At 43.5% G+C, this 14,514-nt stretch overlaps 1 protein-coding gene across 1 annotated transcript; it reads left to right on the top strand.

The window, feature by feature from the left end:
• Positions 1-2,861: 2,861 nt before the first annotated feature.
• Positions 2,862-14,064, top strand: PSMB2 (proteasome 20S subunit beta 2). Its single transcript, XM_058856540.1, has 6 exons — positions 2,862-3,001; positions 5,406-5,528; positions 6,131-6,201; positions 11,090-11,252; positions 12,889-12,938; positions 13,829-14,064. Exons 1-6 carry the CDS (start codon positions 2,911-2,913, stop codon positions 13,934-13,936), a joined length of 606 nt encoding a protein of 201 aa, XP_058712523.1. The 5' UTR covers positions 2,862-2,910; the 3' UTR covers positions 13,937-14,064.
• Positions 14,065-14,514: the final 450 nt, after the last annotated feature.

Below are 14,514 nucleotides of genomic sequence, written 5' to 3' on the forward strand. Positions count from 1 at the left end.
TGCTGACAGCCTGCTTTGCATGCTGGGAGAGCTAGGCACAGGATTTAAATCCCACTGACAAACACCTCCAACCAGGTAGTGTCTAACACTGTCAAAACAAACATTTGAAAGAGATTCTGTAGCTTTGCTCACTAAAATTTCAGCAAGAGCTGCTCTCCAGGGACTCCAAGGCATTGTGGTGGGAAGGACAGAGCCAGACTTGGCACCACGGTTGCCACAGCCTGGGCATGGGAGAAACAAGGCAAGGCTTGTCCCTGCCCATCCCTGAGGGGAATCTGTTAAAAGACACCATGTTTAGGCCTATAGAAAGTCAGTTCCAGGAGCTCTGTGGAGTGCAGACAGGGAGATTAGGAGCAAAGCCCCGTGTAAGCCTTGCAGGGTTCATTTTGGGGTTGGTGATCTGAACTGCACGCTCTGGCAGCTGGAGAGAAGCTCAGTGAATCAAGACATTTCTATTCCCATCAACTCTGTTACCCTGCCCTGTGATCTCCTAAATCACTTCTCCTCTCTGCACCTTCATTTCCTGCACCTGAAACAGCAAGAACATGCAGATTCTTTTCTTCTCTGGCAAGCAGGAGCTCCTGCAGGAAACTTCATCCAGGCATTCCAGTAACTGCAACATCATCTTTACTAATATCATATTGAGAGAAAACAAATGACAAAAGCTGGTGCAAGCACTTCTCAAACGATCCCTGGAATGACAAATTCCTCCCATCTCACCATCCTGGGTCACACCACAGCCCCACACTGGTCATATGATAACATACAACTTTCACATTTAACTGTACCCCAGGGCCCCAAAAAAATCAACCAGGATGGTAGTTGTGGATTTTTCATTAACCCTCTCTTGAAAAGGTCTCAAAAAATAACACTGAGTGAGAAGTGCCGGTTGTACATGTGGAATATGTGTGGAGATCTTACAGGAGGAAAATACAAAACCTCAGGCTGGATCCACACAGAAAATCCTTCAGTAGAAGAAATCACCCTCTTTTGATTTCCACACGCAGCACTCGATTGAACAAGTGTAGCCACAGGCCATTGGAAAACAGTCAAAATGGTGAATTTGCTGCTTGCACACATTTATACTGTTTCTTGGAGACAATCTGCTGCTGCTTTTTGGCATGTTTAGTATTTTTTAAACCACACAAAGGTTATGTCTGGTTCTCCCAATGACTGGGTGTTTGCCATATGCTGGAGCATCATGAGTTTTCTCTCCCGGGACTGCCTCAAACCCACAGATTTTGGATGCTTTGGTGGCTCTTTTCCTCAGCATGGGGCTGGATTTGTGGAGCTGCATTCAGAGAACATGTTAATCATAGGGTCATTGAATCTTGCTGGGGCTCAGGCAGGGGCATAAAACAAAGGCCAGTTGGAGTTACCTCAGTGAGACAATGTCCAGGCAATTCCAGTTTGTGGTTTTTTTTTCTTTTTTTTTTTTTTCTCTTGTTATTAATTATCCACATTACAGGCATACCTGAAAGCTTCTGGGTGGAAGTGTCCAAGATTGGAAGAGACTTAGAGCAACCTGGTCATGGAGAAGGTGTCTCTGCCCATGGCAGGGGATGGGACTGGGTGATCCTGAAGATCTCTTCCAGCCCAAACCATACAGGATTTCTGTGCAAGAAGGCACTTTTTTTGCCCTGAGAAATTTAAGTAGATTGAGACTGGGGTGGGAAAGAAATAGAGAATAATATTCACTGCTCAGCAGCTGCTAGAACCCATGTCCAGCCAGGTGATGAACCACAGATGCCACCCAAGGTCTCTACCTGAGCTCATGGAAGAGCTCTGAAGCCATCACACTGATAGGAAAATCCACAGAGTTATCTGCAGCTCTGGGAAAAAAATCCTATATTGGCTCAGTGGATGAGCCAGGCTTGGGATTGTCCCTTTGGCTGCGGGGAACCAACTTCAGTGTTTTTGAGGTGCATGGACACTGACCATCCCTCTGTGCTGGCACTGCTGGGGCAGTTCTGGGCCCTTCATGACTAGAGAGAAACATTGAGAGACATTGAGGAGCTGGAGTGTGTCCAGAGAAGGGAACAGAGCTGGGGAAGGGTCTGGAGCACCAGGAATGGCTGATGGAGCTGGAGGGGCTCAGCCTGGAGAAAAGGAGGCTCAGGTGGGACCTTCTGGCTCTCCATAACTCCCTGACAGATGGGTAGGTGAGGTGGGGTCATCTCACCTACTATGAGAAGAGTGAGCTCAGTGAAGGACAAGAAGAAATGGCCTCAAGCTGAGACAGAGGAGATTCACATTAGATATTGAAAAAAAATTTCACTGTTTGCATGGTCACACATTGGAACAGACTGCCTGGGGATGTGGTGGAGTCACTGCCCCTGGAGGTGTCTGAGGGGAGCTGGGTGATGTGACTCCAGAGGCAGTACTGGTTGAAGGACTGCATGATCTTAAATCCCGCTTTGATGATTCTTGTGAAAATCTTACATGGATGCAAAACTTGGGGACATGGTTTAATGGAGGGCACAGTGGTGGTGCTGGGCTGAGGGTGACCTTGGAGGTCTTTTCCAACCTCAGTGCCTCATTCAGCTATCCTGTTTCTTTGGGATCCTTTTTTACCTTTAACCACCCCGTGATTCCAAAGGGCTGGAACTTGACCCCCTCATATTCGAGCCCACCCTGTCCTTTTTTCCATCTTTAATCACCTTGTGATTCCACATGGATGTAACGCCGCCCCCTCAGATTCGTGGGGCTCCCCTGTCCTTTCCATCTTTAACCACGCCGTGATTCCAAAGGGATGGACCTCGACCCTCTCAGTTTCCCGCTCCCCTGCCCCCGCTCCCCTCACGGCTCCATGGCCCCGCGCGGGCGGCAGCTCTCGCGAGCGGTGACGTCATCTGCGCGCGCGGGCGCGCAGGCGCAGCGGGCCGGGCCGGGCCGCGCTGTGTCACGGCCATGGAGTACCTGATCGGCATCCAGGGCCCCGACTACGTCTTGGTGGCCGCGGACACCGTGGCAGCCACCAGCATCATCCAGATGAAGCACGGTGAGACTCTGTGGGATGCCGGGGCCTCCTGCTAAGCCCTGCCCCGGTAGGGTGGTCCAGGGCCCCGGGCCCCGGGCGTGACCGCGGTGTGCACGGTCGGGGTGCTGCGGGCCCACTGCTCGGGCTGAGGGGAGGCTGTTCACAAGGGAGGAGGTTTCTCGGTTTGAGCGCTGCCCGGCTCTTCAGTCGCTGTCGGAAGTGCCGGGGGCGGCCTCTGGAGCGCAGAGCCAAAGTGGGGCTTAAATTGTCGGTTGCTCCAGGTAAAGTCCTCAGTCCTGACCGAGTATGACCGCTGTGTGTTGGGTCGTCAGCTTAATTTACCTGTTCAGGTGAGCGTTGGTTTGTGACCCCAAACCTCGCTCTGCACAGCGACGTAAAAGTGTTAAAAAGCCGCACAGAGATAACGATGTGTGACAGGAGGTGCTCACTTGTGCCTAACTCACTGGTAAAACTTAATTCATTGGAGAAAAGAGATGTTGGGGACTAAAAGTATTGGTGAAATTCGTAGCACAGAGTGCAGGACCCAGACTGAAGCACGGCTTTTGTTTTTTTGTGTGTGCTAAAAAATCTAGGGTGTCACCAAGTCTCTGTAATTCTCTAAAATCAATTTCTCTTCCTGCTATTGCAATGACCTAGACTGAGGCTTGTTCTATTCTGAAGACTGTGCTTTAGTAGTTCTTTTAGAAAAAAGTTGTAGAGTAGAGGATTGCTAGGTCCATATAAATGAATATAATGAAATCTATATAAAAATGTTATAGCACTACTTTTACCTCAAATGTTTCATTTCAAGTCTGTGATAGACAATTGGAACAGTGTTAGAGGCTGTGAAAGCTGAACAAAATAAAAATTGTATCACTTTAAATGTTTTTTAACTTAATGTTGGCTCCAAATAGGTTTGTTCACAAGTTTTAAGGAAAATGTACTTTGAACATAGGATTTAGTTGCTTTTGCTGGGGGGAAGGGGGGAGTGCAACCCATAAATTTCAGATCTATATTTAGAATATTTATTTGTAAATTAATTTCAGCCTGGAGAAGTTTTGAGGTGACCTAATTGCCCCTTCCAGTACCTGAAGAGAGCCTGCAGGAAAGATGGAGAGAGACAATTTACAAGGGCCTGGAACGACAGGAGAGAGGGAATGGCTTCCCACTGCCAGAGGGCAGGGTTAGATGGGATATTGGAAAGAAATTGTTCCCAGTGAGGGTGGGGAGGCCCTGGTACAGGGTGCCCAGAGCAGCTGTGGCTGCCCCATCCCTGAAGGTGTCCAAGGCCAGCTTGGGCAGGGCTTGGAGCAGCCTGGGATAGTGAAAGGTGTCCCTGCCCATCGTGGTGGATGGGCTTTAAACTCCCTTCCAACCTAAACCAGTCTGGGATTGCAAGGGCTGGTCGGTGTCAGTGGCTTTCCCTGAGCTCCAGACAGCAGCTGCAGTGCTGTGATAACTTTTGACGTTGTTTTAGAGGATTGTGACACTTCGTGCCTGTCTTGCAGCAGAGATTGTTCAGCACCGTTTAGTGAGCTGGAAGGGAAGCTCAGAGGTGGAGGCTCAGTGGAGAGTAGGGATTTTCCCTTCACTTCAACAGCTCCTCAGGGTATCTCTGGGATATCCAAGTGCCAGATACCTGCTCTGGTGAGAGGAGACTCTGTGAAGCACAGGATTATCTTCAGCACTGTCATTGCAACAACCTGGATCTCCTCAAACATGCACAAACTTAAAACTGTTTTAAACTGCAGTTACGACTGAAAATATGGATTACTGTTCCTTAATTTCCTGTTTATAAGTGGGCTTCATTACAATTTATAATTGTCACTTTAATTTTCATTCTCATTGGTTGTTTGGTTTGTGTTTTTCCATAAAAAATTACAAGCAAAAGAAATGTTTCTAGAAAAGCCTCTTTCACATAAACTTTTTGTTTTTGGGACTGTTGGATATAAGGAAAAGGGCATCATTTGATGTGGAATTTGTTTTTGGATTTCCTAAGATTGCTTTTGCTCAATGCATTGATATTTTGGCTTTATATTAAATTATTTGCTTCTGTTGCAGAATATTTGAATAAATTTTTATAGTCACTGAGCAAAATTCTTACTCTTTGAACACAATATTCTGTGTGAAGCTTTATTCCTTCCTACCTTGCTTCTAAGGTAGGAAATAATGTATATTTCTGGAATGCCTCCCTTCCTGAAGGGCTTTGTTTCTCTTTAACAACTCTTGTGTTCTGTGTCACCAGCTGTGAGACACCAAATTGTCAGTGTTTGCTCAGAAAGGCTTTTTACTGGTCCTCCAGGTCATGATGCAGTTATCCAAATCTCTTTCTTGCTTCTGTCAAGTCCTGATGCGTCAGGATCTTGGTAAAATAGTTTATTCTTCCTCATGACCATGGCACTCAATGTTTATTTTCTTTGCCTAGACCATGAGAAAATGTTTAAGATGAGTGAAAAGATCTTACTGCTGTGTGTTGGGGAGCCTGGAGACACAGTGCAGTTTGCAGAATACATCCAGAAGAATGTTCAGCTCTACAAAATGAGAAATGGTGAGTGAAGCAGGACAGGCCCTGAGGGTTGGGAGCAGAGCTAAGGGTGGTTTCCAGGTGAATGTTGGTAGAAAGTGCTGTTCTCAAACCTTGTGTAAAAGATTTCGTTACTTTTAGTGTCCAGCAAAGATGATAATTCAGGCAGGATGCAGAAATAGAGTCTGGATTGTACAGTATAAATTAAATGGTTTATTCAAATCCCAGCAAACTTCTTTCCTATATAGATAGGAAATATTTTATTAACAGACTTATTTTAACACGTATATTTTACAAACAGACTTACTATTCTCTTAATATGTCCATTGCATGCCAGCTGTTACCAGTTCTTCTGATGTATTGGACAAAAAAGTCAAGCTACATGTCCTTAATACTTTATTTTTTTGAAGCCATGTATTTCTATGGTCCACACAGATATGAACTACCCAAAGTCTGAGGGCTCTGTTTATGCTAGTAGCTTTCAGAATAAACTGGAATTAGACAAAAGGTGCTACATTTTGTCACTAAAGAACATTTTGTTATTTCAAAACAGGAATGGGAAGGTGGGAGGTGAAACGTGAATGATTTGGGCTGTTACCAAATGAATAGTCACATTTCTTCTCCAGGTTATGAGTTGTCTCCCACTGCAGCTGCAAACTTCACCCGGCGAAACCTTGCAGACTATCTCCGGAGTCGAGTGAGTAATAGCTGAGAGATTTTTGCAAAGGCTTCCAGGGAACATTTCCATTCTCAGATAATGGAGACTGAAAAAGGTGGGAGCTGCTGTCTTTAGTGATGAATTTGGAACTGGCTGCTCAGGGACGTAGTGGGCTCAAGGAACCATTTGGCATTCAGTGCTCTGATCTGGGTTACAAGAGGTTGATGGGTTGGTCACAGGTTGGACTCGATGATCTTTGAGGTCTTCTCCAACATCAGTGATTCTGAGATTCTGTGAGTTCATGTTGCTGAAATAATATCTTAGTAAAATAGAACCTGATTGGCTTATTTAAAAAGCTTATCACATCACTTATCAATAAGTGGTACAACTGTAGACTTAAAATTCCAGCCTTGGGCCCAATAAACACTTTGTCACACACTGCAGATGTGAAGTGAATTAAACTTCTTGAACATTGAGATAAGATCGTGGGTTTTCATGCAAATGCACCAAATCCGTTTAATCTTCTTGGAAAATGATTTCATAGAGCAAAGCTGTTTGATGTATTTAGGAAAACAAGTGCCTTTTTTAAACAGCAGCATGAGGTGTTTGGTAAATACCACATCCAAGTTGGGGTTGTATTTTCAAGTTACTGAACTGCAGTTGCTGATGTTTCCCAGAGTGATTTTTTTCAAAGTATGAAAAGCTGCTGTGAGGGGTCAAACAAACCTTTCATGATCCAAGGTTAGGAAGTATTTAATTGAGAAGAATGTTAATGTGCTATATGAAAGAAAACAGGAAGAAGTAGGATGTTGGGAATGAAATTGATCAGCTCTGTTGGGGGTAGAGTGTGGGTTAAATTGTGTTGCTATTTGAAAAGTGCACTCCTCAGGCCTGCAATCAGGTTTTACAGTAGCAAATAAAGGCCAGTGTTAACCTCAGAGCTGTATTGTTGAGAACTACACATGTGGAGTCAGAGTTCTTCCAGAACTCATCCACAGAAACAGCCAGAGATTATTGTTCTCCTTTTGGATATGAATCACAGCTGCAGGTAGCAATTTTTCCTTGTGGGTCCCTTCCAGCTCAGGATATTCTGTGGTTCCACACTACTCTGGTTTAAATGGCTTTATCCAACTGCATGGCTGGCAGGTGTTGGTTTGCAGTGATGCTGTTTACTTTAGCTTGTGTTAAGGTATGATTTGGAAGGTCTGTGTGTGTTCTGTGCATTCCTGTGCAGTTCTCAAGGCTGTTGTGAAGCAGTGATGATGTTTGGGCCTGGCCCTGGTGCTGATGGCTCATCTCGGGGACATCTGACCTGCACAGATGAGCCTGAGTGTCCTGTCCCCTTTCAGCAGAAGCAGCTATTTCTCACACATGATTTAAAATACCTTTAACAGGCTTTTTGGTAAACCTGCCCATCAGGAAGTGGCACTGATGTGGCACCTTTGTCTTCCTCTGTGCCACATCCCTTGAGGCCTGATCCTCCCTGTGGTTCTGATCCTTCCTGAGCCCATGCCTGTCTTCCAGCTCACCTGCTCCAGATGGGCAGCAGAGTGGGGAGGACACTGGCAGAGGCAGATGTGTTTATTTACCAGAGACAAAGCGCTGCTCTGGTGCAGATGGCAACGCCCCAGGGCGCACAGCGCTCTCTGACACTGCTGTCACACTACACTGATCTCCACATTGCAGGCAGAACCTTTTTTCTCTAACCGTAGCACTTAATGGTTTGTTTGTGGCATTTAGAATTTGACAATACAAGCCTTGCTATCAGAGTTGTTTATTTTTCTGTGAATTTTGATACATTTTCATCCTAATATGTGGGGTACCAGAAGGATTAACACTAGTGCTTGGTATCTGTTGAAACTGCATAGGGATTCCTAGAGGCTTCTAATGTAAACATGTGGATCATGAAAATAAAAATTAAAATGTAAAACATGCCAGCGCCTCCTGTTCGGAGTGGGAAAATAGTTGAGAAGTAAAAAGTTTGGTGGGGAAAAGGTAATTTGTTGCTTTATTGGTACTCACTGTGTGAAGCTGCTATAGGAGGCCAGAAGGCGTATGAAAGGAAAAGTTAAATTGCAGCAGGACTTTCTCAGACATTTAGACTCTTCTTGTGGCCAAGATCAAAATAGAGCTTGTTCTGCATTGTTCATCACCATCTGAGTCTCCCTGTTATCCAGTTTGATTTCATTTAGGATTCTTGTGACTCCTGTAGTCCAGCTTCTTGATATCTTGGGGATGGCTCATAAGGCAGTACCTTGAAATTCTTCTTCTGGTGGAAGGTATCAAGTGTAAAGACACTGGGCTTGTATCTTAAGGCCATTACATCACGTTTGTCTTTGCTTCTACTTGATAGTCACCATGTGGTTTTTCATGACATTTCTCTTTTTAAAACAGAAGATTTCTGCTCCAAAGCAGAATCGGAAAAGAGTCTTTATATATTATGATTTATATATTGTGATTGTGATATATTATGTTTATATATTGTTTATATATTGTGATTAAGGCAAATGATTAAGGCAAACCTGGAAGGTGCTTTGGCTTTCATGAAGGTGAGCGGTGCTGTAGTGTGTAGTGACAGGACGAGTGCGAATGGCCTTAAGCTGAAGGAGAGCAGGGTTAGATGGGATATTGGGAAGGAATTGTTCCCTGGGAGGGTGGGGAGGTCCTGGCACAGGTTACCCAGAAAAGCTGTGGCTGCCCCTGGGTCCCTGGAAGTGTCCAGGGCCAGGTTGGATGGGGCTTGGAGCAGCCTGGGACAGTGGGAGGTGTCCCTGCCCATGGCAGGGGGTGGAATGGGATGGTCCCTTAAGGTCAGCCCAACCATTTCAGGATTCTGTTGTTACCTATTCCAGCACCTCATCTGGTTCACCTGCTGGATGGGAATAGGAAAAACAAACCCCTGTCCTCCAAAGGTGATGAAGTTCAGTCTCTGGTTGTGATGCTGTTTAATTGTAGGTGACAGGGTCTGGCTGGATTCCAAAGGCAGCTTTCAGCTCCTCTCCCCATGTCCACACTTGGCAGGAAGCTTCCTTGCTCCCACCTTTTCCCCCTCGCTGTGACTTTGGCTTCCGCCAGATGTCACAGGGCTGTGTCACCACTGAGCTGGGGCTGGGCTGTTTAGCACAACTGTGCTCTTCAGCTGTAAATTCTGAACAATTTCACACATCTTCTAATTGCTGTCGTTATTTTAAATCAAACAGCACCAAGTGCAAAACTACTTGGGATGAGAAATGGTGCTTCTGTAGGAAGGGAAGTTAGGGTTAAAAATAATGTCCTGGAGTGTCAGTCATCACTCATTTGATGACCCTTTAACCACAACAGCCTTTTAAAGAGTTGAGAGTTGTTGGCATGGACTGAGTTACAGAACTGAAGGAAGGCTGCCTTTGGAATGGACTAAAGGATTGGGATGTACATGAAATTCCAGTCCCAGCATCGAGGTGTTACACTGCAAATTTAATTTATAATCATGGAAGTAGTAAATAGATCATGTATATTTGCTAATGTTTAAATCCTGTCTTTCTAGAATAATAAGGCATGGGGGATAAATATTTACATTTGAGTTTTAAGAAGTCTCAGAGACCATTAGCAGGAGAACTTAAAACTGAAAATGAGTTTACAGATGGGTTTAAGTCTGTATAACACCATTTATTTATTGTTGAGTATGTCCCATATGCCAATGTTGGTAATTCCAAGTCACACAATAATTTGAGTGATCTTGTGTCATGGCTCTTAAATATCAACTTGTGTGATGTTTCAGAATAAATAAATGATGAAATACAGCCTAATTAAACCAATACAGCTGCATGATAACTTCTTTCCAAATATTCTTGGATGCTTTGAAGATTAAATCACACAATTTTAAGTGATCTTTTATATATAACTATAGCCTGCTTGATTCTTTTATACTGTCTGAAAATAACAATGTAGTGGTGTGTGATTTTTTTTTTTGTTGTGTGTGGAAATTTACTGTATTGAGTATCAAAATGAACTTTTCCTATGATGCAGTTAATGTTTTGGCTTTAGGGTGAAATTTTGTTTGCTTTTTTAATCTGGTAGTTGCATCTTTTTTTTTTTTTTCTTACTTTGTTGCTTTGTTGATCCAGGCTTTCCAGCAGTTTGGAGATATCCTGTTAGTACTATTAATTTAATATGAAACATTGTGTAGATATGGAAATACTGGAAATATATAAAAGCTGATTTTAAAAATACATACAATGCCCAAATTTTTTCTGATCGTACATTTAAAAATAATACAATGCACGTGTGTTTCATGGTCTTACAAAGTACAGATCTTGGAAGGAGATGTAGGAGAAGAAGAGATGTCTGATTTATTCATGATGGTGGAACACTAAACCCAGAACATGGAGCAAACTGCCAAATATTAAACTTGGTACATGCAATAAAAACCAAATTGCCAGTGAACAGGACACTGTGTGTAACTGCACTGTGTGAGAGCTTTCATACGTGCTGAGACGGGCCGTGCTCACTGAGAGGGGGACTGGGAAGAGAGCAAAGAGCAGCTTAAATGAACAAAGAGTTCTTAGAAACTGCAAAATGTTCACATTGTGCTCACGTGTCAGCAGTAAAAATCCACAAGTTTTATGCTGAGGTGAAAGAATCTGGCATGAAAACTGCATTCAAGTTTTTCAAAGTTTGAATGTGCTGTGAAAGCTGTAAAAAAACCCCAAACACACTGGTTTTCAAGAGAATAAGAGTTCTATGTTTTTATTTGCTTGTGCAGTCCATGATACCAGAAGACCTGATCAGTTTTAGCTTGAGACCCACAGTGTGCTGCAGACAGGATTGATGTAGCATTTTATGATAAAAATTGGGTAATCAGCTCTGCTGCTGTTTCCTGGTGCACGGGGAATCAGAATTCAAGGATTTGGTGTGAGTGCTCTAACAAAAACATCATTTCTCTTGGCAGACCCCTTACCATGTGAACCTTCTCCTGGCTGGCTACGATGACCACGAGGGCCCTGCCCTGTACTACATGGATTACCTGGCAGCTCTGGCTAAAGCCCCTTTTGCAGCACATGGATATGGAGCATTCCTTACCCTCAGCATCCTTGACCGCTATTACAAGCCAGGTGAATGGAGCCACTGGACAGGAGAATTCTCCTTCTTCAATTTAGGCCTTGAGTTTATTAACCAGTGATACTGACATTTGCTGAATCAGGTGGCATTGCTGTGGTGCAACAGATTGGAACTTGACTTTTTGTTAGATAAATGGAGCTCAAAAGGTTGTCTTTGGTTTTGCTAGCATGGTAACAGAAAACTAGTCAACTCCTTAATATTTTTTCCCTGTTTGCAGCATAACAGACTGGGAGTAAAGGATGTTTCAGTTATTCTAGAACATGATTAGACTTTCCAGGACCATTGGCAGCTGGTAGTCTGCTTTTGACAAATAACAGTTTGACAGCTTTATCTTCTTGCTTGTCTGTTGGCTCTGACCTGTACATTTTCACAGAGTATCAATACTCAGAGGCCAGTCCCAGGTCCTATTGCTCCATGTCTTGGATTGGTTTTGTGTGTGATAAGTTAAAAACATTCAAGCAAAAAGATATTCCTAGCAAGATCATCTCCAGCACTCTGAAGTGGTGATGATGAATCACAGAGTATGGAATGGTTTGGTTTGGAAGCCACCTTAAAGCTCATCTCATTTCACCCCCTGCCATGGGCGGGGACACCTTCCACTATCCCAGGCTGCTCCAAGCCGTGGCCAACCTGGCCATGGACACTTCCAGGGAGCCAGGAGCAGCCGCAGCTTCTCTGGGCAACAGAGAGATTTTAGACTGATTCACAGTTCTGTGCACTTGGCAGCTCCTCATCATAACTCTTGTACATGTTTGTACCTGTCTAAACTTTTCGTTTTAGAATCATAATCCACTGCCAAGGAATAAACGGCCCCATCCCCCCTGTGCAGATAAGGAAATGTGCAAAGCATGGAGTATTGTTAATCTGACATCTTTGGCTTTAGCTACAAACTATTTGACTCCTGTGTGCAAAGCTAAGTTATTATCTCTGCTCTGAGATTAGAAATCCTTTCATCTGCCTCCTTCAAGAAATGTAGCTATGAACTGATCATTTTAATTTAACTTGCCTGAACTGTGGATGCAGGTCTGGAACAAAGCCTAGAAAGAAGTTTTAGACCCACAGACCCTGTTTGTTTTCTAGTCATGTCCCTTAACAATCTATTGTTCCATTTTCACCATTACTTGTGGAACAGAGGAAAATAATGAACTTCATTGTCATGGCTTGTCACCCCTATAGAGTGCTGGATTTTATCCTGAAGTGTGAGAATAGTGGGAGCATCCCACACGTGCCTTGCCCGTTATTGAGCTCATACCCAGCAGGAACATTATGCTAAACCCAGCTCCACCTCCTGCCCTGGACTCACAGCCGGCCAGGGCAGCTGGAGCTGATTTAGAGCTGCAATAAACTGTAGGAGAGGGAGGTGGCTGGGCTTCTCCGAGCCAGGCCCTGGCCATGGGAGGCAGAATTCCGTCATGCTTCCCATTCCCTGTAACAAATTGATTCTCAATGGCTTGTTGCGGTGTGAGCACTGTGGTGCAGGGCGTCCTCGGGACATCTGGAAAGTGTTTTCTGTGAGCTGGGAAGGAGAGGTTTTGGTGCTCAGCTGAAAAGTTGTTTAAATTTAATAAAAGTTTCTGTGGAGAGAGATGGCCTCTAATGAAATCAATCTGTGGATGTTTTCTCTTTCAGGTATCACACGTGAGGAAGCTATGGAGCTCTTAAAAAAATGTCTAGAGGAGGTGAGTCGCTGAACTCAGGCCATGATGCTCCTGAGAAAGGAATGTTTGTTTGCATTCATTTGCTGATACGTTCCTTTTCCTCTTGTCATGTTTCTTGCTGCCTTTGCCAGAATGGTAATAAAGGCACTGGCCAGATGTGGAATAGCTACTGAGGAAAAGGATTTACGGGCAGTTGCGTTGCCTTTGCATGGTTCATGTCCCCTAGAACGTAAACTCGGAGCTTAATCGCTTTGCTTTACTTCTGCTTTTTGCATGTTTAACATAATATTGATCCAGACTTTTTCCTCTTATGTTTCTTCTGAACATACTGCAGCATCCTTGTCACTTGTGTTACACCTAAGAACTCTTAGAAGTGTATACTAATTCTTTTCCATCTTGTGATGAAGTGAGACCAGAGGTAAAGCCTTGACCTTAAAGTTCATGACCAATTTTAGTGTAAACATTAGACTCCAGACATTTCAGACACCAAGATTTTTATTGTAGGAAAATAGTCTTTATCTTTGTTTTTAAGAGATGGATTTGAATGTAACATCAAGAAGAAGTGCTTTGAAGAGGTCCTGTTTGAACTATCTTTGTGATATGTATGCTTTGTGTCCAAAATTTGGACACAATTTGGATATAGAGAATAGAGAAAAACTCTAGTTTTCCTGCTTAAATGTTTTTAAATGTTAAAAGACCTGGCTATTTTTTATCTCTTCCCAAGGCTTGTCTAATGTGGATCATCTTACAACAAACTCCCACTAATTCACTCCTGAGCAGTGAAAAAACCCCACTCTAGTTCCTAATATTTCAGGTCACTAGAGCCAGGATGGAAATTTAAAGTATACTCTCCTCTTTTATTTAAGCTTTGAGTGAATCTCATTTCTTCTCTTTTTGTCTTTGCTGAACAGCTTCAGAAGCGCTTCATCCTCAACCTGCCCTCTTTCAAAGCCCGGTTCATTGACAAGGAGGGCATCCATGAAGTGGAGAATATACCCCTTGCCAAAGTGGAGTCCTAACCCCCGAGATCTTTCTTCAGCAGTCTTCTTGTTCTGTTCTGTCTTGGGTTTTGTTTTTTTTCTATTCATTTGAAGCACACGAATAATGTACTGCAGTGGGAGCTCGAATAAAGCCTGACATTTATATAGCCGGTTTTATCTTTTTATTCCACTGATCCTTCTTGGGAGGATTTCAGTAAATTGTTCCAGAGTGAAGGTGAAACTTGATTTACCGTTCATGGGAGCACATTCAGGTTATTTATCTTTCCTCTTCTGAGATTTTACTGCTCTCCAAATTTCTTATTTGTGGGAAAACTGTATTTTCTAGATGACATTGTGCTGTCATCCCTCTCATCACTAAAGTTCAGCAACCCCCAGACAAGTGGTCCATGCCAAATATACAGCATCTACTTTATATTTTCAGAGATGTTACCACTCTTTGCTGTATAAAATAATAATCAGGTTTTCAAAGACCTAATTTGCTTTTGATAGAGTTTTTTTTTCACTTGAATTATATTGATACAAGTAGTAGTATTGATTTTCAAGTAGAATGGATTTTAAAATACACTTTTAACTCACCTGACAATGGTTCTGTTACT

This window comes from Poecile atricapillus, chromosome 24, assembly GCF_030490865.1.
Source record: "Poecile atricapillus isolate bPoeAtr1 chromosome 24, bPoeAtr1.hap1, whole genome shotgun sequence".
Lineage (NCBI taxonomy): Eukaryota > Metazoa > Chordata > Aves > Passeriformes > Paridae > Poecile > Poecile atricapillus.